We start from the raw sequence: 26,129 nt of genomic DNA, 5'->3' as shown, positions 1-26,129 counted from the left end.
TAGCTTCAGCCCTGATAAAAACTCACCTGCCTGTATCTATCTAGTAATCCTGAAAACACTGATTGCCTTGTTCGGGTGTGTTTAATTAGGGTTGGAGCTAAACTCTGCAGGACAGTGGCCCTCCAGGACCGGAGTTGCCTATCCCTAGCCTATTACATTTTTTTCACATAGTTTTACATACATGACTTACATTGTTTGAAGTTATATTTCAAGTTATAAAATTATAAGTATAAATGATAAGTATTTTATAAATTAATTTTATAATATTAATGAAAAAATGAATGCCTAAAATAGGAACATAGTAGTAAACTTAAGTGCAAAAATAACATATAAATAGTATACTAAGTATGATATTCAGTTCACAAGTATGCTGTACTTGCAGTTTAAAACTAGTAGTTTACTGAGAGTATACTTCAAAGTGTACTTTTATAAACTAAAAATGTGCTATAAGTATTTAACTAGTAAGCTATCAGTAAACTTATAAGTTCACTTGTAGTACAGTTGCAGTACAAAGTAGTAAAATGTAGGCTAGTTGTAAACTACGTGTAATAAACTAAATACTTTGAGTACACAACTAAAGTATACTTAAAGTATACTTAAAATATACTTGAACTTTGCTTAAGTATGCTTAATAAAATTAACTTATACTTATTTTTTGTAAGGGAATAGCAATTTTGTTCCAACAGCACAAGATTTTGCTTGCCATTTCTCAGTGCAAAGTGTGTAAATAAATAAATAAAAAGTACTTTAAAAACTAACTTAGCATATATGCTATCTCCTTTATAAAAACAAATCTCATAGAAATGTCTGTATTAAGTGTTTGAGTTTGTGAACATGGTAACAGAGAGCTGCTTACACAGATGGCTTCCAAGACAGCCTTTCAATTACTGAAACGGTTTAAATGTCGACGTCTTTTTGGAACGTGTTGGGAATAGGCACAAAAGGCCCTGCGTGGAACGGCTCCAAGTCATTGCCACTCACGCCGTCAGTCTGGACGCCCTCCAAGGTTATTTCATCGATGGTTGCTGCGTCTTCCAATTCTCTCGACCCCTGATAGTACACAATACGCTTTCTCCCTCTCTTTCTTTCTCCCTCTAACACACACACAATCATTGACAAAGTAAACCACCCTCCTAATCCTGTATTACTTTGATTTATGTGTTGTTTGTTTTCTCAAAGCAATTAGATCACTTTTATTACTGATATGGAGTTAATATAATACATTTTTTATGTGCCACTTTGAGATTTTCAGCTCTGCTGTATGTGTGTTCAGTTTATATACATGAAACATCTAGATTACATGTGGGCTTAGGTAGATGTAGAAAATACATGATGTTGTGAGACTTTACATTATCAGCTGGGAACAATGGGTAGGTTGGTACTTTTAGACTTAGGTCATCAAGTAAAATGTTTACATCCCAGGCTCATTGAAAGAAAATCTGTGGCAACATTTCGGCAAAATATTACATTTTGTTGCATATTTCGCAGCACTTTAAAAGGGAAATGTCCAGTAAGAGATGCCAAAAGTGTTGTTTTCTCAGAAACAGATGAATGTGAGTGTGACATTTTATTATGTTGGTTGTACATTATAACGCTTTCAAAGTGAAATGGTGAGAGGATCTAAAAGGTTAACACACTATTGTGTTTGAAAATAACGTACCACCTACACTTAACTCTACCCTAAACCAAGCTGATAGCTGTTAACTAAAGCAAATGTGAGATAAAAAGCTTGTTTCTACAAATCTTTTATGGGTTGTTGTGACTCATATTTCACTGTTCTCACATTCTCATTTCAAGTGCAATGCTGTACCAGGTGAACAACCAAGCTTCCTTTGTCAGAAAAAAAACACATAAATTTGTAGCTGGTTATGTGATGCAAACATTCAAATATATTACATTTAGTTTATTAATTAAAGTTTAAAAATCATTCACTATGGTAAGTGTTTTGAGATCATAACATAACATTGCGCACCATTCTAAAATGAATCGATAATCTGCCCCGTAATCATAATTTGTGTGAAAAGGAATAAAAGTGGTTGGTGTTTTACTGCCACTAGTGTTCATTGAATTGTATATATAGGTATGTCTTTGGAGTTCTAGGTCTAGGTTCAAAAATCTAGGTAGAGGCGCATTTTTCCAATGAGCCTATATTGACATTTATTTAGCAGTTCCCAGCATGCTTTGCACATGGCTGGAAATGGAGAGTAAATCTTGAAATTAAGTGTTATTTAATGTGTTTTTGAGTAAAGGGAAACATCTGTTAATGTTTAATGTTCAGTTATGTTTGACATTTGAAAGAGTTTCTATTATGTTAAAGTTTTGATCGTTACCATTGTGCAGTGGTTAGGTTATGAATAACCAACGCTATCTCACGACCAATTCGTACGAATTCGTACGAATGATAAAAAGTTGGCTAATTCGTACTAATTCGTACGACCTCACTCGTACGAATTTGTACGATTTGTCTAAACCCACGTGATGGGTAGGTTTAGGGGCGGGGTCAGGGGTAGGTCATTCGTATGAATTCATACGAATTGGCCAATTCGTCAAATATGTACGATTTTGCAAAAATCGTACTAATTCGTACGAGTCAGGTCGTATTAATTCGTACGAATAAGCCACTTTGTAGAATTTGTACGTTTTCCCGTGAGATCGGGCTGGAATAACTGCATGTTTTAATACTCTGAAGCATGTTACTTTGTTCATTGAGCAATAACTCTGCTAATGATAGTGCAGTAACAAGTTTGTTTCTGTGCTGTGCAGTACATACAGTCTTTTAATAATACAATATAACTCAAAGTCAAATATAAACAGGTCATTTCCATTCACTTAAATTCACAAAATTTTCAGTAAAAAATACTTAAAATAAAAAAGCATATCCCACTAAAAATATTAAATTCATTATGTCACAGACTAAATAATTTAGGGGATTTTACAAGACTTATTCAAGTATATTCCATGACAGAAATCAAGCCTTAACTACTCAAAAATCTTATGTGTAATATTGTAACCATAATTTTTTTAAGTGAATAGCTGTAACATTGTTTACAGTGTACTGGCCTCTAACAGAGGACCGGGACCCCTTCCATCCCATCCAAACTCAGACCTAAAAGATTATAAATTAGTACAAGTGGGGGATGAGACCAGGATTAAGGATGCTGCATAATCTAAAACAAAGGATGCTTTTTTCCAAAAGGGTTAGGACTTTGTCGGTTAGTACTTATGGGACTTTTCCCTTAGAAAGACGCACACTTGTTCTCTTTACCCACCTCCTCTGGTATACCATCACTGCCGTAATGAGGTAGCATGGGAAATCGACATAACACTAGCTAATAAGGTCGAGGTTGGCGGATTTTATTAGGGTAAAGGAAGACGCACAGGCGTTATGCATCTCTTTGGGTGTCTATCAGAACAACGACTTAGACTTCAGAAATCGGGTCTGACGACCATGAGTCCAATAATATTACGGCAATGGTGATGTAAGACAATGCTGGAGAACTGAGGGCGAGGGTGCTGAGATATGCACTGTAATTGAGCAGCTGGAGCAATTGGAGGCCACGGGATGCACTTTTAATTTCATCACTCTGTCAGCTTTTATTAAAACCCATTCGTCATAAAGAGGAGAACGAGAGGTTGGGCCATGTGTTGGAGGCTGTATTGACATTGCCTGGGAATTCAGGCTTCGGAAGAGAAGAAGGAATCGTGATATTGGAGAGATTGATGACGAAGCTTGGAACCCCTTCCACACCATATACGCAAACATCAGCCCAGCCATCAAGCCCATTTGTTACTGTCTGGGGAGGTCAGTGGAGTTGGGGAGAATGCATTGTGGGATAGGATGCATGAGAAACGTAAAACGCGAGTCGGATAATTATCAGTCACATTGATCAGAAGTCCAACTGCAGTGAATTTGCCAAGTGTATTGAATTGCCGTTAATAGCTGTTTTTCCTCACAGGCTAATGAGATTACTTCAGCCTGCCGTCGTTCTTGTTTTGTTGGTTGAAGAAATAGAAGGCCTTGTTTGTTGCCGGCATTGTTTGTTGTTGCGTTGCGTTTTGTTTTCACAGGGGACTGTAAAGGAGGGCACACATATGCTAGTTAGTTCTCAGATAGGGCTGATAGCTTAGTTTTGGCACACAGTTTTTGAAGTGTCATCAAAGTGTAAGCCCCCGTCTCCCCTCCTTCTTTCTTTTCCTCTGAACTCTCTCTGTCCTCTACACTGTCATCCCACCGAACCGCGGCGGCTCCATCACGCCTCCTTCAATCAAAGCAAATTAAATGATTCATTATTTCTTCCCGCCCACCAAAAGATGTAGAAACATGAAAAATAAAAGAAAGGCACGAGTGAGAATGGCTTTTACATCTTCTCCCATTCACGTTTTCGCACAGTACATGTGTGCAACTAAAGAACGAGCCAAAAAAAAAAAAAAAAGAAGAAGGGCAGAATAAAATGAAGTGTGACAACATATGAATTTCAAATTTGCGGAGAGACATCAAAGTGCGCCATCCTGGGCGCCTTCGACAAGGACGCACACTGATTTTTAATCCAGTCGCCCCGATTGTATCGCCACCCTAACGAAGAGCTGAGCGGGGCCCTGCCAGAGAGAGTGGCACCGGGCAGAGGGAGATAGAGAGAGGGAAAGATCAGAGACGAGAGAAGAGGAGATGGAGGAGGAGGAAGGCGAGAAGAAAGGGAAAGCTTTTCCAAACACAGGCGGCCGAGCCCTTTGTTGTCGTTTCGATCAGAGGGCCCCTTTCATCAGAGAGGGAACCGTTTCCACTCCTCTCAGTTTTGGTAAGGGGGAGTAAGTGTGTGTGTGTGTGTGTGTGCACGTACAAGTGTTTGGTGATGTTGGGTACCCCTCGAACATCACCATCTGAGGACTTTAGCCTCGGTTCAAACTTCAGTTACAGTTTAAATATGACACTGCGTCTGTCTATGAAGGGATTTTTTTCCTCTAATGCACTTCTGAGTAATTAATGGAATTAAGCAGGGTTTTAAGCACTGAAATTAAGCAGGGTGCCAAATAAACTGTTTATTATCATTATTATTATGAAAACAATATATAAAAATATTATTATTATAAAATATTTTAATAAAAATAATAGGCCATAGATATTTCTTAGAGGTCATGAAAATTTATTTAGAATTTTTATTTTCAAAAATACATTCTCATAGTGAAATTATGGAAGCTTGTTTCCGCCAATGAACTTGCAGTTTTTCAATTGCATGTTTTTATCTAACAATTCCATCTTTTTTTCTTGCAATTGCAAGTTAACCTTTTGCAATTCTGAATTGCGTAATATAAACTGGCAATTGCAAAAATTCAGAATTGTGAAATTTATATCTGGCAATTTTGAGAAAAAAGTCTGTACTGTGAGATAATAATAAATCAAATAAACATATTCCGTGGCAGAAACAAGCTTCCATATGAAATTGCATTTGTTGCAAAAACATGAAATAAATATCTTAAAGAGATAGTCCACCCAAAACAGAAAATCAAACTGTCATCAAATACGCTCATGCCATTCTAAACCTGTATGACTTTCTTTCTTCTGTGGAACATGAAAGAGAGAAGATATTTTGAAGAATGTTGTTAACTGAAGAGTTTTGTTTCCCATTTACTTGCATTGTATATTTTATTCATTGTTACGCAATTGTCATTTTGGGTGAACTATCACTTTAATTTTGTTTATAATATGTTTTATTTGGGTGATTTAATTGCATATATTTTTCACCCCCCACCCAAAAAAAATAAAAAAAATAAAAATAGGCAACCATAAAATTTTTCTGAAAGTGGTGTCAGTCACAATCATATCAGCTGACTTTACCACAATGACCATCCAACTGGTCAATAATTATTTACCCGCCAATTTTTACTTTCATTTGTCACTTGGTGGGTGATAAATTTGGACCCTGCTTGTAAGCATAGCCAAGTGAAAAAGTTTTGTGCAGTTACAGATTGTGGAAGAACTGATGCAACAGCGAGCATACGGTGACAGTGTAGAGAGACAGGACAGACAGTACAAGCATTGCTACTGTGCCAGTCTATGTGGCTTAGCAACCAGAGGAAAGAGATCCAAACATGAGCGAGAGCATGAGAGAGTGTGTTCGCAGCCAAGTATACTACAAGGAAAAGCTGCCTCTAAGCAGTGTCATGGGGTCAAATCCTAAATGGCTTTTACACGTTTTACACACAAACACATTTGCTCACTCTCTCTGTCAAATGAGAAGCTTTACCACTTTGCTACACAAATACAGGTTTAAGGATCTCGGTTGACAGTACAAAGGGTGCAGGTTCAATTCCAAGTGCCCTTGAGTACAGCACCCCAGGCTGCTCCAGGGAAACTGTCCCTGCTGGAAATCACGGAAATTTCCTTCTAGAAGTAGAGTAGCCAAGTAATTTACAAAAAAGCACACTTTTTACAAAACTGTTTTACTTTTTTTTATTGTTTTTAAGGCATCTTCAGAATTACATCATACAAAATAAACCATCATCAAGTGCTTTTAAATCTATTAAACAATGACAACATCAATAATAATAAAGAAATATTAAATAAATAAAAATAAACAAACATTAATCTAAAATAAACAATAAATAGTCATTTATTTTTAATAATATGTATTTTATTATTTGAATAATATTTAATTTGAATAATATTATTATTGTGATCATTGTTTTTATTTAGAAAATTACAATTAAAAAAGAAAGAAAATACTGAACAAGCAGATGGTTCAGTGTGTTTGTTTGTGTGATTGAGAGAGAGAGAGAGAGAGAGTAAAATGTTGGAATGTGACACATTTGGCAACATCCTGCCCCATGGCCTTACCTGAGTTGGTGCAAAGAGGACCTACAGGCACCACACCTGCTCCAGTCTACATCCTGCACATGCCACCCTGCAAGATACAAAGAAGTGTGAATGTGAGACTGTGTGAAGTGTCACCTCACTTAAAATGAACGAACCCATTTGCACATCTTCGTTCCTTAGAGTGCACGTTTGCCAGGAAACAACATCCTCTTTTATACCTGTGTTAATCATGGTTAATGCGCTGGAAATCTGCGTGTGACCTCAAACAAAGTGCCGTGATTTTTCGTATCCTGGCAAAGTCCTCAAATGTCTTGGAATTCCGAAGCTCAGGTTTGTGTCACATGAATAGCCATTAGGTTTAAAGCATGTGAGATTTTGTCAGGTACACTCTGTGGTTTAATGATAGATGACTGTTTGCCCCCTTTTTCCTGTCCCTCATGCAACAGCAAAGTGTCCTGATGAGTTAACAAGAGTAGGGGCTGTTGTATCCGCAGCTGGAAGTTTTTTGGGTTGTGAGGAAGAGAGAAAAAATTGAATGGAAATCTCTCATAGCCCACAGCTGCCTTGAGAAAGGAGCCATTACTTACAATCTTGTACCCATGGGTCTGAGTTTGAGGGTTTGCTTGCTTCCTTTCTTTCTTTCTCAACTCCTCCTCATTCCCTTATAGCTGGAAGGACTGATATATCACATGTAATATTCTGTGCATCTCGGTGTGTGTAAAATGTTTACAGGGGGAAAAGAGAGACATGTTGCCTTTTTTCAAAAGTCCAATTTAAGCCTCAAATCCTTTGTGTAAATACATATCTAAAGTGTGTGAGGTTTTACTTACACTACTGTTTAGTAAGATTTTGTTGATCTAGAAATTAATACTTTTATTAAGCATGGATGCATTAATTGATCAAGTGTTACAGTAAAGACTTTTACATTTGCATTTTTTTATTTCAAATAAATGCTGCTCTTTTGAACTTTCTATTCATCAAAGAGCTTCCACAAAAATATTAAACAGCACAACTGTTCTGTTAATAATAAGAAATGTTTATTAAGCACCAAATCAGCATATTAGAATGATTTCTGAAGGATCATGTGACACTGAAGACTGGAGTAATGATGCTGAAAATTCAGCTTTGCCATCAAAAGAATAAATGACATGTTTATAAATGACAGTATAAACAGTTATTTTAAATTGTAATATTTCACAATATTAGGGGTTTTATTGTATTTCTGATTAAATAAATGCTGTCTTTGTGAGCATAAAATACTTCTTTAAAAAAAATCATTAATTTTAAATGTAATATTTTATTAATTAATAGTATATTTATTAATATTAATCAAATGTTATTTATTTTATTTCTAATAACTCATTTTAATAGTCATTACAGTGAGTGATCACCTTTGAGACCTAAATACTTTGTCTCTTAGGATTCCATGTCAAATCCCAAGTCACATTCTTAATGTAAGTGTGGCTCAAGTCCGAGTGTCTTCTGACAGAAGGCTGTTGGTATGAGAGATGAGTGTGTGTGTGTGTGTGTGTTAGGACAGTAAAGAGATAGAGATGTGTTTAGCTCGAGAGTGTAAGAGAGAGATAGAGAGATGCGGCGTGCACTGCCTCCGGCTACCATTATGTCTTCCATTTGTCTGTAGAAGTATGGGTCAGTGTGTGTGAGAGGATGTTTGTCTGTTTGCTGTGGTTAGTCGTGTGTGTGTGTGTGTGTTGGGGGACAGGGGTTGTTCTCATTATCATGTGGTGTGTGTGATTAGCAGGCTAGCTGCTGCAGTAGGCAGACTGCATCGTTTACCATGCTGTCAACACTACAGCCTTCCACCGAGCTCGGCTATTACTCACCATACAACACACACACACACACCGACATGCTCGCTACATGTGTGGGTGTGCATGACCAAGACAAAATACAGCAGAACTGCGCGCGAGCATTCATATACATAATTTGCATAGTATCAAACTCAAATCAAATCAGCGCATAGATAATTGAGAGTGATGGCGAAAGAAAAAAAAAACTTTTTTGCACACATCATGTTACTGAGATGAATCAACAGTACTAGCCAGATTAACAGATACATACAGTCGAACCATAAATGCGTACAGTATGAATACAGAGAGAGATTTTGCATAACTACTCAGAACCACACACAAGGACAACAAAGCCTGTCATAAAAGTACAGATTGCATTAAAAAATCTTTTTAATTTCCAGAAAAGGATTGTTAATTATTTGGTGGTAAAATAAGTTTGGTGATTCAGAAGAGCTCAAAAATAAGTGCCGTAATCTGAGATGCATCCTCTTTTTTTAAAAAGAACCCTTTCCCACCCCATAGATGGAAAAGAAAAGAGCGCGCGTGAGAGAGAGAAAGCGCATCTAAAAGAAATGGAGGGATTAGGGCTTTGCAAGAGTTTACTATGCTCATTTTGCATGGGGACCTGCAGGATTATAGATAACAAATGTTAGCAGACCTGCTTGCCGAGAGAAAAGTGCGTCTGTTCGTGCTAAAACAGCAGAGTTGGCTTTTGCAATGCTGCTTAAAGAAGGAAAAGGAGTGCAGAAGAAAAAAAGATAAAGAGGAGTATCGGAGCGGGTGGGAGGAGTGAAAGAAGAGAAACGTCGTAAGCGGAAAAAGGAGGTAGCTTGTAAGTTGCACACTTTGCCAAGACACAGTCGGGGTGATGTATCACGCGCAGCGATTGTTAATTAATGAAGCGATTAATTGTGTCGACCGGGCGATTGAGGAGATTTTCAGCGAGGTGCAAACCTTAAGCCGATTTAGTTCGTCTACACACAAGAACGGGCTCTGAGTGTGTGTGTTACTTTCCACTCAAGCAAACTAAGCCTTCCTATAAACTCTTCTTGCTAATCATCACCCATGCATTCCCAGCATGCTCTGGCCTTCTCTCCCTCCCAGTCCATTCCAGGACCTGCAGGGCTGAAATTGCAGTTGGGACCTGGGGGGATTCAGGCTTTGCTATCTTGACTGACCCAAGCGCCAGCTGCTCTCAGACTGGTCAATCCTCAATTAAAAGCAGTCTAATTTAATTCAGTCTGCCCCGGCGAGTGCTTGAACACAGACGACACCGAGACAGGAGCACTTGGCGTCTGGTCGTGACCCCTTTTGGGCTGGAGCTGGTCTGGTCACTCCGCTCTTTGCCATCACCGTCTCCTAGCCGGTCCCAGTACAGAGCTGCCCTCGAAAAAAACACACACATAAGGTACATATAACCCCGTGGCTACAAGTTCAGTGCGAACATATCGTGGTGATCTCAAAGCATCTGTTGCTAAAGCAGCCTCCCTAACTAGATATCATAGGGTCGAATTCATACCCAAATGCCCCTTGATCCCGTTATTGGCTCTTTCAATGGATTCCTCAGATGTCTCTAAAGCAAGTCGCTCGGTCCTTTCAGGCCCCTTTGAGCCTAATAAAACACAAAAGCGGGAAAAACAGACAGAATGAGTAAACACAGTGGAACTCCACGGAATGACCGAAGGGAACGATTTGGGTTCATTAGGCATGCATTAACATGAATTATTATCTAATTAAAAGGAAGCAAGTCATTAATAAGTTTGGTGAGGGCCTCTAGATGCTCTCTTGAGTGCGCAGTGACATGTGGAACTCTGCGGCGTTGTGTTGGTTAGCCTTACTGTGGCTGCCACCAGGGAAGAGACACACTCCAGTGCAACAGACAGTTTACATGAGGAAATGCACAAGGTTCATCAAATCAATCATTAAATATTTAAGTTACTGAATAATGATTAAATACGGCTACACAAGTACTGTTATTTCCCAAGCTGAGTTTGAGGAAAGAAAGAAAAGAAACAACTGTGGATTTTCTGATAATGTCACTCTACAACTTAGCAGTTAACAGGTGCGGATGTCAATCTCACATCCACAAGTTACAATCACTATACATTGTGACTAATATATGTATTCTCATATATACAGTATATATATATATATATATATATTAGGGCTGTGCAATGATTAATTGCCACATGTATATATTTAAGAAATATTTGCATGTATATACTGTATATATATTTAAACATAATTTATATCATATATAAATATCTTTTATATATAAATAACAAATTTTTCTTAAATATATACATGCATGTATGTGTATTTATATATAAAAATAATACACAGTACACACACATATATTATGTAAACACAAACTTTTATTTTGGATGCGATTAATCGTTGCACATGCAGTCCTAATATATATATATATATATATATATATAGAAGTTGGGTTTTTGAAACATGATATAATTTTCGAAACAAAAAATAATTGTTGTTAAATTACTATAAAGTTGTTAAATAATGTGATGTGCATCACATCTTTTATCTCTGGATGTGCTTTCAAAGAAGGCAAATTATGTTTGCATATTTTCTCTATCATCATCATCAGCTTTCAGCTCCATTAGTCCTGTCAGAAGAAATTATGAAACCCAATCAGCATTAAGCTGTGTATTATTATAAACATAAATCTATATTAAAAAAATACATGGTTACACTTGACTACGTCGTCATAAAACATTTTAGAATGTATATTATCTAACCATCAAGTAAACATTCTAGCTGGGAATAAAAATCATATACTTTTTAAATATGTGATTGTGAACTACTGATCAGCATTATATGATGTTTGAGAATGACTTATTAATGAATTAAAGTGTAATTTAATGAGATGTAAGACTAAGGAGAGGCCACATATATAATGGAATTTGATTCTTAAGTTAACATTCAACAGTAGTGTATGATTCAGAGGTCAAGTCCTGAAATCTGAAGAACAATTTGATATCAAGCGAAAGTGAACAGAAAATATTTGCTATTGCAATCATCCACCAAGCCTGAACATTAATGTCGCTGGTGGTTGATAAGTGAGCGGATGGGTGTAGTGGCAGCTTGTCCAACATTACAAACCCACTGCATCACAGGGATTGAGGGGAAAGTGACGTTGAGTTGATTGACCATTGTGCAGGCAGACAGTGGAAGAGAGACCCAATGTATTCAGAAGCATGCTTCTAACCCCTTCAGCCCACAAGCTGTTTACCACTCTATCAGCTGCTTACCAAGGGTCTGGCTGCCATCCATATTCAGACGCCACAAATTCCACTGCTTATCTCAAAAAGCCCCCCTCCAAAAGCTCCCTGTTCCCCTCCACACATACATACATACATAAACGCATCTTTATGGAAGCAAGTGGCAAGTGCACACCTGGATGGGGCCAGGATAAAGATCGCCTTGAATTCAAAGCAAAGGATTGAGGCCTTGGCGGACAGAGCGGGCAGCAATACAGGTTACGGTGTGTGAATGTGTGTGAGAAAGAAGAAGAGATTGCAAAGAAAAAGATCTGTATTTTTATCAAATAAAAGCAGATAATTTTAAGGCACTGAAAAAAAAAAAACTAAATTAAATCATATAATTATAGATAGATATTAAATACAAAAGTAATTAATTAATTAGCATTAAATTAAAATGCTAGTGTATTAGAATGGGATGGAAATGGAAATGAAGAAATGACCAGTGATTTGACAATTAAAGCTGCACTTAAGCATTACAAGATGGTCAGCCTTGACAATCTCAAAATGTATAGAATGTTTCATATTTATTTTAGTTAAAGCATATATTATCTGGCATCCAATACATCCTAATTTCGTTTAAAAACTCACCAGGGTTTTCAAGCAGGGGACCCCTGGGGGTCTGTGAGGGTACTGCAGAGGTCTGAGGAGAAGATATATGAAAATTAATTTTCTAGTAATTATTTAAATTATCATTATGTTCTGGTGAGTTTTCTATACTTGGGGGGTCCTGGGTTGGTCCTGAGTCTCTGCATGGAGGTGTCTGGGTCTATAACTATATTGAAAACACCTGTCTAGGATCGGATACTGTAAGAAATTGGTGTTTTAAAATATCGTTTAATCTAAAAATTACTAGATTTACTAAATGCACTTCTGAACTTTTATATATTCAAAATCCTCAGAAATGCCGATAATGGATTTTTTTTTATGTGGGTAGCCTGTAATTTATAAATAGGGTTGCCATCCATTAAAAAAAGTACCGACAGCGCCTAGAATTAACTGTGTAAAAAAAAAAAAAAAAAAAAAAAGGTTAGACTCTTAGCTGTTTCTCATACACATTATGCTTTAAAAAGGCTTGTTCTCTGGCTGTGAGGGAAGAGTACCCTTCTCTCTTTGCACTGGCCAGTGATTGAAGTTAGGAACTCTCTCCATGGCTAATTGCGCGCCTGTGCTTTCACATGAATATTCATGCTTGCGTCTTCAGGGCCCCGCCTAATTAGCCCAAAGATAAATCGAGAGTTGGAGAGATATAGCCCACACCTTTTACGGAAAGGAAAACATTCCCGTTCCATTCCCTCGGGATGCTTGCGGAATCGCCTGAGTTCATTAACCAAAAAAGAGAGAAAGAGGTACCTGAAAAAGCGCAGAATGCCTCTGTAAATTCGTGGCTACTCAAGAAGCGCGCGTACCCATTACGCATGTCTGTCAAAGCCAACCGGTGAAAACAGAATGAGAGGTGAATCTTTAGTAGATTCTTTAATTAAAACACTCATTTAAGTTTGAGTCGATATGTCAGTATTGTAGCCTACTGAAGGAGCTTCCTAAAGTTGGGTAGGAATTTTGTATCTATTTTTAAAAGTGTCAAAATGGACTTAACTCTAAGTAAATTTTCACTACAGTGGCCTGGCTACCCCTCATTATAGACATCAAAAGAGACATAAAAAATCATCATAATTATTGTCCTTGTTTACGTATTTATTTGTATTATTAATTACCTATAATTTGTTCTGTTATTATTTTTTAATGCTGGAATGAAGATTGCAGCATTTTAACTTTATTTTCTAACTTCTAGTTTGTATCTGAGTGGGCTAGTGGTTAAACATTTTTTTTTATATTTTAGAAGTGTAGTCTATTGATGCAATCAAATAAACATGCAGAAATTTGAATTTCTACACAGGCTAATGCTGATACAGCCATTCAAAATAGAAGATAAAGGTCAAAACAATGAAACTTTCTAATATAAACTCTCTAATATGAAATTGTTTTAGCATTTGGCACCCACAGATAACGCCATGTATATTAGCTGTTTTCTGAACTCTTTCTCCTGTGCACTTTTACGGCCTATGGTTAATGGAGGGTTTGACCGATCAGACTCTAATTATATTCAAGTGGAGGGGGTCCCTCGTGCAGATAAAAGCACGTGACTACAGACGCGTGAATCGTGAGAAAAGAAGACTAGAGCCTAAAATCCAATATTTTTGTGAACGAAAGGAGACATTTTGCACGCGAATTAAACTATGTTAATAAAACGTTGCTCTTATAGAGCTACTTGAATATCAAGTGAATTAATGATGTAATGAAAGCTCATTTTACAGAAAAGCCTATTTTTATAGCCTATTTTAATTCAAGGCTTCCTGGTTATAATAACCTACAGAAAATCAACTTGTGACAGATAATCAGAGATGAGTAAAACTTTTCTTTTTCTTAAACTTCGAGCTATAAAATTCTGTGAGCAGATTTAGTACATCCTGGATACTCAAAGGCCACGATTGTTCCCTACTGTCTTTCATTGCCATCTTACAAAACAAGGGCTATTATTTGTCTTTTCCTGTATGGCAAATCATTCATCTGCAGGATCAGTGTGATCCTTTCAAACTGCTCTCCATAGCAACCTCGTGCATCCCAGGAAAAATTCACCTCGCTCCACACAAGGCCATATTCTTTGCGAAGGGGGAAAAAAAGAAGCATCTGGGCGCTTTTTGAACCACTTCGCTGGCAAACTAAGCGAAGAGTTTGACTGTGCTGCTACTGTGACGCAGCGCTCTGGGCATAAATGACCGCTCTTTTTATAGACTTCCAAATGAGAGAAACTGTACAGGGAAGCATCCTCGTTAACTGCGGCTCTCGGATTGCATTCGGCTATACAGCACGCTTTAGATTAAAATCCTGTCATCTGCTTGCCTGTGTGGTCACATGTTCATTTTCGCCCTAAGGCATGCACACAAAATATCTTTAACTTGTAATAATATAATGGACGCAGAACCACCGCGTTTTTCATTATGAAAAAAAAAAAAAACTGTTTTAAGAAATTACAGTTGTTTAGAAATACATTCAGACAATATATTCAAACGTAAAGAAAGATAATAGTCTAATATAAACGCTTAAAAGCCACTGGAGAGTTTAAAAGATGTGAAGTTAAATCATTCTTATCAAAAACACATAGGCTATTATATTAGTTAAGATGCTTTACTCAAGTTATTAAATTATATAACGTTGTTCTTAAGAATGTATATGCAGTTTCTTTATATTACAATACAGGTGTAAACCACTTAAGAATATCGTATAAAAGGAACCTGCATGTTGTTTAATTTGGTATTAAATGCAATGATGTTGAAATATCCCATTCAAATATCCTTTGAAATATTCTTGCGAGTGTTATTGCATATGTGATAAATAAATAAATGGTGGCTTTACATAACCACGCCTTTGACAGAGTAGTGACGAGCACTTGTGACCCTAAGAACATCATTTAGGTTACACTTCCATGAACGCGCGAAGCTTGTGCAGATGGACAGATAGGAAAAGCAGTGCGTAAACTTACCAATGAGAAGCGTTTTGGTTTGACGTCTGAATTCTCCGGCACATTTCCTCGCAAAAGCCTGTGGAAACACCCCATAAAGAGCAAGACAAACACACAAACACGAACGTGAACTAAAAAAAAAATACACTGAGGTAAATAATTTAAATAGAAGTGATACCAAAAAAATCTTCTAAAAAAGCTGTGGTTTTAGATGGAGTCGAACGTGTGCCTGATTGCGGAGTTTTAGACGACTGGAACAGGAGAGATGTAAGATTTGTTTAAAGCCCCACATTTCCATTTAAGAACGTGATTGTGTTTGCAAAGATCCCTTTCAATCTTCGCATCTCCCCCTCTCTACCCCTCAGCGTCTCCGAGGCTGCTTTGCAATTCATAGAATTGGTAATTTGCTATTGGGACAAAACGTGAAGGGAAAAATAATCAGATCAGCCGGGAAAGGAATACGGAGGAGGCCAGGAGGGAGAAACACTGGATTTCTCTCGAAGTTACTGTTTAGAAAGATGCTTCGAGTGAAGATATTGTCAACACGCCGCAGCTTGGCTTTGTATGTTTGTAAAAATCTGTTGGCTTAATTTTGAGTTATATAAGCCAACAACTGAAATTTACTTAGGCTGTTTGTAAATGACAATTTTACTGAAATTTACTCTCAGTAAAATGTACATCAAATTGGCCTATTTCAAATGCGTACTAGCCTATAAGTTTAATTAAGGTAAATTAAATGAAATGGATAGTCTATTTATTTACATGGTCGGCGGTAGATTGTTTATGCATTTATGCATAATGATAGAGATTGTCTGATATGTTACAGTTACAGTGTGGGCGGTCTGTATTTCTGTATGTTTTATTAATTCGATACATGGTTCCGTGATGGTGCATAGCCTACTTGAATAATCATAACTAATTGTGTTATGTGGGTAACACTTAAATAATATTGCTATATAAACATCTTTTAATGTATCATACTGATTTTCGTCGTTCTCGTGGGTGGCTCCTGAGATACTTTAGAACACTAATCTACTTGCAAAGAGGAGCGGTACAGTTACTAAAAGAGGCGATGCAAGGCGGGTCATTCTTGCACCCCACCAAAAAGAGTACCACACTCCCCCACGTGGTTATTTGCAAAACAACCCTCAAAGCCCAGTAATTTCCTACGGTTTTGCTGCTCACGCTCTCTTGACTAGTGGGGAGAGGAGAAGAAAAGGAAAAAAAAGAGAAAGCGTCTAGTGAAAGCGGCCAATTGCGAGTAACTGGGATCACGGCGCCCGGCAGCCAACCAAGCGGCCCGCGAGAGGTAATAAGGAAACCTGGTGGGCTGTAGTCGGCGAGGAACCAATGCACGCGCAGGGGAGGCGTGTCTTAGCTCTTCCCTAAGACCTCCCAGAGCAGGTTGTTGCGTTTTGGGCTCTAAAGCTCAAAGATCTCCGAAGTGCTTGTCAGTTTTCTAAGTCGGAGTCATGGCGACAACAGCTCAGTATATTCCGCGGAATAACTCATTGCCTTCGAACCCGCTAATGCATCCGGATTCGGACAGGATGCACCAGGGGACGACCTATAGAGAGGTGCAGAAAATGATGCACCACGAGTACTTACAAGGGCTAGCGACCAACACGGGACATCCGATGAGCCTAACGCACCACCAGTGGCTGCCAACCTCCAACACCGACTGGACCAGCGGCACCCACATCGGACAAGCGGAGCACAACAAAGCCAGCGTGCAGAGCAGAGAAGACCTGGGGAACGGCTACCACAGATCGCACCTGGTCCACCAGCCGACGCAAAACAGTCACCACGGTTCATGGGCGCCGACCACAACACACCACTTATCCCCGCTCTCTCCCGCCTCCAATGGTCACCAGTCGCTGGTCTATTCGCAGACGGGCTACACTATGTTAAGCCCACAGCCGTCGCTGCACCACGGCTTGCGGGACCCGCTCCACGACGACGCGGGTAGCCACGACAACCAGATGGAGTCGCCCCAGCAGCCGTTCAGCCACCATCAGGACCACTCGGACGAAGACGCCCCCAGCTCCGACGACCTGGAGCAGTTCGCCAAACAGTTCAAGCAGAGGCGCATCAAACTTGGTTTTACGCAGGCGGACGTGGGCTTAGCGCTGGGCACGCTCTACGGAAACGTCTTTTCCCAGACCACCATCTGTAGATTTGAGGCTCTGCAACTGAGTTTCAAGAACATGTGCAAACTTAAACCTCTGCTTAACAAATGGCTCGAGGAGACAGATTCAAACACTGGCAGCCCCACGAATTTGGACAAGATTGCAGCACAGGGCCGGAAACGAAAGAAGAGGACCTCCATCGAAGTCGGAGTGAAAGGGGCACTGGAAAACCATTTCTTAAAGTGCCCCAAGCCCTCCGCCCACGAAATCACCTCTTTAGCTGGCACTCTGCAGTTGGAAAAAGAGGTTGTGCGTGTGTGGTTTTGCAACAGAAGACAGAAAGAGAAAAGAATGACACCGGTGGGGGTCCCTCATCCATCCATGGAGGACGTATACTCGCAAGCGGAGACACCCCCTCTACACCACACACTACAGAGTCCTGTCCAGTGACTGCTAGCATAAACAGGTCCTTGTTTCAAAATAAACTACAATGGATTTTGTTTATCTCCTTTGTATATCCCAAGACATCAGAGACAGAAAGTTTGGGAAGAGTTCGCTGACAGTGACCGGACAACTTACGGGACGCCACTAATTCTGAATAACGTGAAAATGCATCAAGTACCGCGTCCGCATCGCGTGCATTTATCAAATCAGTACCAGTGTTTACGAAAATCGTATCGTTTGTGCCACTCTGGAAAAATTCGATTCTTTCACCGCCGAAAAAAGGGAGCTACGAGCCACGAAAAGGGCAATGTCTCCTTGGACAAAGGAGAGAGGACAGTGATTTTGTTAAAGCGATTAACCAGATTAATTATTACAATGATTATCTGTATTATTTGTGTCGTTTACTTTATTTTGAATGTTTTAACGCTAAGATCTTTTTTTTTTCTGTCTAGCCGAGTATTTTACTATAATTTCAACAAAGACAGATGAAATTCGTGATGGAAACAACAGGCACTTGGTCAAAACCTTCAATACAAACAAGTGCAGGAACTGTTTACAATGATCATTTCTTAGCACCTGATATCGTCTAAAGATGCAGAGACGTTAAAATGGCAACATGAATACACTGTCTGAAACAATATTTAGTCATTTTTGAGTTCTACATGCTCTCATTTTTTCCCTCTTTGCATGAGGCACTTATAATAATGTTATTTTAATTTCTTTTCATGTTTGTTTTGTTTTGTTTTGTTTGACACTGTATTTGTTCGAGGTATACGACATTAATGCTTTACTTGTTTACAATTTTCTTTTCGAATTTCGTGTTATTTTGAACCGGCACTCTTTCCTAAGTCTGCTCCAGCGAAACATATTGAGAGTGATGAGTCAAAATGAAAAAGAAAGAAATATCTCAGGTAATTTTCAGTGCCCAAAAATCGTGCTGTACTCTTAGTTCTTCTTGATTATTGGCCAACTCTTGACACTCTCTATGTCAGCTGTGTCCGTTTAGTTTATGTTACTTAAATTTTACATCCTACTCATGAGCATGGACATGGAGAAAAGTAGTTGCTTCAGTGAATAAGGGATGTGTTTTCGGGACTTCTTTTCAGGATTGGGATAAAAAAAAAAAATAGGAGGCTGGTAACGTTTCGTGTCGTTTCTCAAGGTCTGGCATTTTTCATTGGACAGCAGGTGTTCATTTCTGAAATGTTATTTGAACAGTGTGAATATACAACCTTTTCCAAAAAAGTAATAAAAATAAAAATAAATTACAAGAGAAAAGATTTTAAATAAATAGTTGTCAGGATTATTTCCAATATGTAAATATGTCGAATATGTAAACATATGTATTTGTTCTGGGTTCGTTTTGTTTTGTTTTGTTTTCTGGGCAGTTTTGTACACTTACTAATTCCAAGAAGATATTTTAATATTTCATTTATGACCATTTATATATCTATATATTTATTTCCTACGTGTGTTTGGAGCTTTTTTTGTTCGGCTCTGTTGATTATGTTGCAGTGGATTACAAATGTTTTGTTTACTACATTGGTTGTATGTTGATTGCGACATGTAGACTGCAAAGTCACGTTTATATTTATGTTATAGTAATATTTTATTACTTACATAAAACATATATACAAGAACACGACTTCTGTCTTTTTTGAAGCACATTTTCACGCCTATCATTGTGATGGGGAACGAAATAAGGTTTCATGAAATCCCTCTCAAGATTCTGTTTGTTGCGATTCAAACCTCAAAAGCGTTCAGGTTGGTTGATGTGTTTAAATCAATGCACGGAATCACGCTTTGATCATATACTTTTTTTGTTAATGCATGATTAAATACAAATATTTTACACAAGGTAAAACATTTTAACATGGACAATCATATAGTAAAAAAACACACATTTTAAATTATGTTTTGTGAGCTATAAATGTTGAAATTTCGCTTTCGCTCTATTAAGATATCATTAAAAATTCGATTAATAAAACTGTACAGTCTGCGTATAACATTACCGCACAATTAAGTCTATATAATAGTGCATTTATACCTCAAAAATTTTATTCTAATACCAACACCATATATTTCATCCAGTTAATTCTTTTCTATGCTCTATGGTTTATGCACTTTAAAAGGTAACATTTTGTGGTTGTTTTAAAAACCCATTAGATTGTGAAAAATATTTTTTAAAACACCAAGATTATATGCTACTGACCATGCAAATTTATCTAAAAACCAATTATCTATCTAAAACAATCTTGACTATGTTCTATGAAAAATGTATAAACGGACATGGGCAAGCTCGTTTGATTTCACATGAGCTTAGATTTGGGAATTTACTGTGATAGTTTGTTTTTATCCGTGACTCGCAAATCAAAATTCAAAGTCTTTAAGAAGGTTCTTACTTCTCCTATAGGCTAAGCATCTTCTAAAGCATCTTCTATTATTCGTTTATGGTGCTGATTTTCCTTATAGACTCTCAGTTCATCGTGACTGTTGCTGCCTCTCATTAATCGTTATAGTTTTCTGTAATATATATATTTCCCCTAATTAATAAGTTTTAAGAACGGCTTGAGAATAATCAAAGTTCAGGATGCTGCTTGAAACTGAAAGCACTCATAAGAAATCCCGGATTAAAATGGGACGTTATTTGTTAGTGAAGAGAAGCCTAAAGAGCAAGAAAGTTTTCACGGAAAATTACATTCTCATCTTTTAAAATGGTAGATATAAAAATTTGTTGTTAACAATATTTATAAAGGGTCGTGGGGTATGTAAATATTTGCCTATTTTATCATTGACTATTTTTTTTTATTCGTTTCCCCCCGGCTCTCCGTTCGCGAGTGGATTTGAGGTGCTTAGATAACGTTGGTTATAGCCTAGCCTGCAAAAAGCAACTTTTATTAAGTATAAATTACTTAGTTTATGAAGTAAAAATCATTTATACAAATAATGGAATTTTAAAGAACAATTTTAGTACAGTTGAGTTAAGCTCAGCATCCTAAACAAGCTTTGCCAGTAAGCTCAGATAGGCTACTAACAGAGAAAATGTTAGTTAGCCAAAAAAATAAACATAAGTGACTTATACCTTGGTTTCTTCTCTTTTTTTCTCTCCCAATTTATCTTATACAACTAACATTTCTGTTTTGCTATAGTAGCCTATATATGTGATGCAAGCTGTGAGTGTCCACTTCATTCTACATCAGGCATCGCATTGGAAGAGAAGTTATGAGGAAACAGTGATTCCCAAGCGCCCCCTAACGACGTAAAGAGTAAATGCACGAGCTGCGGTGCTAGGGTTCGTTGTTTAATTTTCCAATCCTCTTCAAAAATCAGCCTAATAATAATCTATTGGTTCCCAAAATATGTGCTTCTTTTAATCACATGTCAACACCTATCTCTAAAAAAGTTTCAAATAATATCTGCTGGCCTTAAAAAAAAAAAAAAAATGTTAGAAGTGAGACCATTTTTTTAATAGGCTGTCTTTCCTCTACTATAATTAGTTTCCTAAAATGGAAACCTATACCCAAATCTTTACAGTCTATAGTCCAAATCATACAGATTCTTACCAAATCATACAGATATTTCTAACCTGTTATATCTATTGACCAGTTGTAGAAAGAGGAAAATGAGACAGAAAGATGAGGAAAGAGATAAGCATTTTTTTTTTTTTTTAAATGCAGCTACCTGTTAGGTTTTAGCCCACCCGGATTCAGGGCAAAGGTGGCACAGGTGTGTCTACGTGAAGAAGAGCTTGTGGGAGATTGGCTCTTTTTTACCTGTGGAATTGAAAAGTGATACTACCTGGAATGAGAATGTGTGGCACCAGGATAATTAAATTATTTAGAGTAAAAGGGTATATATTTTTATTGTTAAAACTATACAAGTTCTGCAATTTTCCAAATGTGCATCTAAAAATGACTTACCACTGTGGTATAAATAGGCATAGTAAACCATGAATGAATGTGTGTGGAATGAGTCTCAGGGGCCAGAGTTTGTCCAGATGTCACTATGAACGACAGCTCTGTAAGAAAGCAGATAGGATGTCCACAGCAGGCTGTATTCCCAAAGAGTTAGGCTTTTGTTCAAATGGGATGTATGCCCAGATTGACAGTGACTTATGCACAGAACCATTAAATACTGGACCATACATTTCCAGTGACCATCAGTTAAACTCTCAGCACACAAGATGCACATTAATACTGTATATCCTGCTGTGAGACCGGAAGTCATTATGATGGTTTGTTGAGTGTTATACTTAAATGTCATGGTGGTTATGGAACAACCATACATGTAAGATATTATTGACTAGTGCTTTATACAAAAATTAGATTACAAAACTGTCTTCTAAAGTCCTGAAAGTTCTCAAATTTCATGGAGACACTCTAAGTTAGTGAATAAAGACACTAAAAGCTTAAAGGTTGAATGAGAAACAGAGCCATTAAAGACAATCTAAAGGAGAACAGCACTTAAATCTGCAAGTCTGATGAGTACAGCTTTGTTACTTATGCATAATTAGGCCAAACAACAGGAAGATGCACTCTGGGATGGCCAATGCCACCAGGCTTACCTGAAAACCCAGTGGCTCCTCTCTCCACAGCACAAATCACTTCCAGGATCATGCCCACGTCTGGCGAACTACAGACCCGGGCTGATCCTGGGCATTTGAGACACAACGCCACCTCCTTCATCAACAGAGTATCATCAAACACAGGAGATGTGGATTAGCAATGATTAGCAGGGATTATAGCTGGTTAATGGTGGGAAAATACATTAGGAGCCACAGGCTCTGCGAGGGATTTCGCTCACGCTAGCGGATTTGCATTGATCCAGAGCAAATGAATGAGGATTAGCCGCATCTATCTACAGATAAATAACATTAAGCGTATTATTCGGGCACGAGCTGTTATTAATGACATTACATACACCACAACAATGCCAGTAATTATAACAAATGGGCTGAATAATGCATTTAATGGTATTTTTAAATTTGTGTCTTGTTCTGAAAGGGTGTGAAGATTTCCAGCAGCTGAGATTCAGTGGAATTACACCTTTGGAATGTATTGTGAGATTTCTCATTAGAAGTCTGTTTAACAAACTTGCTGTTAAAGGGACGGTACACCCAAAAAGGAAAATTCTGTCAACATTTACTCACTATCATGTTGTTCCAAACTTGTATGAATTAATTGTGATGTTCTACCCAAACATATTTTGAATAACAACAACTTTCAATGTATGGACGACAAAAAAAAAAGAAAAGAAAAAAGACAGGCATTTCTCAAAACATCTACTTTTGTGTCCTGCTGAAGAAAGGAGGTCATCCATGTATGGAACGACATGAGGGCGAGTAAATGATGACAGAGCTGGAATTTTTCTGTTATATTCACAAGATAATTTTGTTAAGCACATGTATCATACACAATTTAGTTTTTATTAGGCCTAATATTTGTTGACCCGAAGAACTAAACAGGCCAATATTTTGATGCTGCGCCTTTAAGACTCCCATTTGAAAAAAAAAAAAACTTTTTAGAGTGCTCATTGGCAACACTGGGACCCTCTGGTAGCATAAAGCAGTAAGTGCAATACATAGTCAGAAACAGCACTACATTTTCTTTTATCTTTAGTTATTCTGGTGTTTAGGAATTTGGGAAAGTTCCAAGCGAGCCATTTTTGCAGCTTATTTTCAATAAATGCTCTTATTTTAACTGTGGGGGAAGTTTTTAGTTCTGAAAGTTACAGTATGTTTTCATTGTACAATGAACTCTTTTATGTCAAGAGACCAAGGAAAATTTGATTCCTCATGATATGGCCCCTTTAAACAGAATTTCTTCAGCGAGGGGCCGGCCACACATTGTGGTGCGTGATAGTGCATGCTGCTACACAAGGCTGTGTTTGTCCCCTTCAAAGCAACTGATGGAAAGACAGAGAGGCAGAGACACGCAGGGACTTGTGCGGTCGCACTTGCATCACCAAAGATACCCAGCAAGTGATCTGATAATCCTTAGCATTGTTCTGTCTACCGTCGCCTCCTGCACTCACTGCCTACACTCCACTCTCCACTCGCTATCATTTATGTAATAAACACCTGACCCCAACAGCGAAGGGCAGAGTGCTTGAGAATCAGAGGAGGAAGGAAGGGAAAATGTATTTTTTCATCAGAAATTCTCTCTATTCCATACCTCAAGGTTTCACCTTAGAGCTGCATGAAAGAAGGGCAACAATGTGGCCACACAGCAATCAGCTATTTACCATATGAAAAGCTTCAGCTGAGCACAGGAGGAGTCAGATGCTGAGTTATTTATGATGCCGGGGTCTTGTATCTATATGGACCTTCTTTGAATTTGATTCTCAAATTCAGACCCATATATAGAGGATACAAGTGAAGTCATGGCGAGTCCTCCAACCTTTTCATTGCTTCCTTCTTTTGCTTCAAGTGAGTTGAAGCACCAGTCTGTGCTGAAGCTCTGGTGATGTAATGAATCTTCAGAACTGTAAAGGACTATTTTACATTCAATAAAACATGCTCTTAAGGTCTTAACTGTACCTTTATAAAAAAATCTAATTAAAAAAAAAGTAAATAGTATACAGTGGGTCAGTCACACCGGACGGTTTCAGAGCAGAAATTTGAACCGAAGCTCATATTTCTGTGAAAGCAGCAAACATGTTTATTATTCAATCTGAAATTGTCCTTTTGAAAGTAAGTTGCACACATCTATTTCTTGTATTATTATGTAAATCATGCAGAGGTGTTTGAGTTCCCTGTTTTTAAATGCTCTCTTCACATTTGTATATAACTTTACACAGGTCAGTAAGAAATTCTACCATATAAGTCTCATGTAAATCTCAAATTCTTTAATATTCATTGTTGGGCTTAGGCTTAATAATGAATTAATAAGCACATTTTTCATTAGCTTATGCGCTGGTATTGTGCGTCTTACGACAGAATCAAGTGCCTTTTGAATAATATGAATGTTGAATATACGAATGTACAAATTATTAAAAAGAATGTTGAATGCCGATATCAGAACAGTCCTGAACTCCTCTTGTGTCCTATCAAATACACCTCAAATATTATGTTTTAGTACAGATGTCCAGCTCTCTGCCCCCTGTAATTTTTTCTAAAGCTGAAAGCTTCTTGGGAAGGTCACAAGTTAATAACTCACCCCGAAGGCCTTCCTCTCAAAGGTTTAAGTCAAGCTATAGGTTCTCCAACACTTCACATTCAGAACCTAGCCTTTGTGTGGTGGTGCTGCTTTTTCAAGACTTAAGGCACAAGGTTGATTGCTCTAAAAGGAAAAAAAATAGGGGGGGGGGAATGAAATGCCATATAGAGTCTAAAGAAGACTATGGTAAATAATAGGACGGCCACAAGGGCTGGGAGATTTTCAGGGTCTTTCAGACAATGGCTCTACCGTATTGTATTCGGCACTTTCAAAAACGATATAAGCCAGATAAGTAAACACTTGTTGTGCTGTGTGATTGTTTGTATTTCCACAATTCTGCAAATGGTCGTGGTTCAACAACAATATGTTGCACATGAAGGTTTTTCTCCTTTAAAAAAACGAATCAGATGTCTGTTTTGCCACAAAACACGTAAAATGGCATTCGCCCACAAACTCAGCTTGACATTTCATATATGAGGGCGATGACCAACATCTTTGAAATCCCTTTCTTTTCCTTGCGTGTTCTGGTTCAGGCCCACCCTCTTTGCCCTCCAAAACACTGCCACAAGAGAGAAGAGAACTGCCAAAATAACAACAACATCAACAAAAAGAAATAAATGAGAAAGATGAAACGAGGGGAGACAAGGAGGGAGCGCGAGACGGAGCGAGATGAAATAGAGACCTGCCGCTGAGCTCAAGGACGCAGCGCGCGACTGCGTAATTAGAAATGTACACAGACGATTTAGATGCAGGGATGTGATTAGGGAAAGCAGCCCGGTCTTCATCTTAATCAGCTCACTTCTGAGAGCTCCTTATTGACGGGAGGGGGACATACTCTCAGAGTACAAGACTGAAACCATCCACTGAGTCAAACAGCCTGAAGAGCTGAGGGAGACACTGGGAAAGTGGAAAAACAGAGGTGGAGAGTAGGAAAAGATTGACTGCAGACTGAGGCTGCATTTACACTGCAGGTCTT

The 26,129-nt window shown here is 38.0% G+C and overlaps 2 protein-coding genes across 2 annotated transcripts; one reads left to right on the top strand and one right to left on the bottom strand.

Moving 5' to 3' along the window:
• Window positions 1-6,766: 6,766 nt before the first annotated feature.
• LOC309483289 (uncharacterized protein) lies at window positions 6,767-23,176 on the bottom strand. The gene is made up of 6 exons (XM_082149028.1): window positions 21,917-23,176; window positions 21,678-21,769; window positions 15,445-15,502; window positions 12,495-12,546; window positions 10,142-10,234; window positions 6,767-10,002 (listed from the first exon to the last, which is right to left on the bottom strand). The coding sequence occupies exons 1-6, from the start codon at window positions 21,935-21,937 to the stop codon at window positions 9,854-9,856; spliced, it is 465 nt and encodes a 154-aa protein (XP_082005154.1). The 5' UTR covers window positions 21,938-23,176; the 3' UTR covers window positions 6,767-9,853.
• pou3f1 (POU class 3 homeobox 1) lies at window positions 16,552-19,678 on the top strand. The gene has a single exon (XM_082150968.1). The coding sequence runs from the start codon at window positions 16,896-16,898 to the stop codon at window positions 18,000-18,002; it is 1,107 nt and encodes a 368-aa protein (XP_082007094.1). The 5' UTR covers window positions 16,552-16,895; the 3' UTR covers window positions 18,003-19,678.
• Window positions 23,177-26,129: the final 2,953 nt, after the last annotated feature.

This window comes from Leuciscus leuciscus, assembly GCF_965113295.1.
Source record: "Leuciscus leuciscus genome assembly, chromosome: 20".
Classification (NCBI taxonomy): Eukaryota; Metazoa; Chordata; class Actinopteri; order Cypriniformes; family Leuciscidae; genus Leuciscus; species Leuciscus leuciscus.
Note: the sequence above shows the minus strand (reverse complement) of the source record. Positions and strands in the feature narration are given on the sequence as shown.

Bases quoted from the DNA above. Each gene is read 5' to 3' on its own strand.
- LOC309483289 (XM_082149028.1), bottom strand. From the start codon at position 21,937: ATGCCTATTTATACCACAGTG. The intron at 15,503-21,677 runs GTAGCTGCATTT...GTGTTTCCACAG, and splicing joins GGTGGGCTAAAACCTAACAG to GCTTTTGCGAGGAAATGTGC. The intron at 10,003-10,141 runs GTATGAATTCGA...TTTCGAGGGCAG, and splicing joins CGGGATCAAGGGGCATTTGG to CTCTGTACTGGGACCGGCTA.
- pou3f1 (XM_082150968.1), top strand. From the start codon at position 16,896: ATGGCGACAACAGCTCAGTATATTCCGCGGAATAACTCATTGCCTTCG.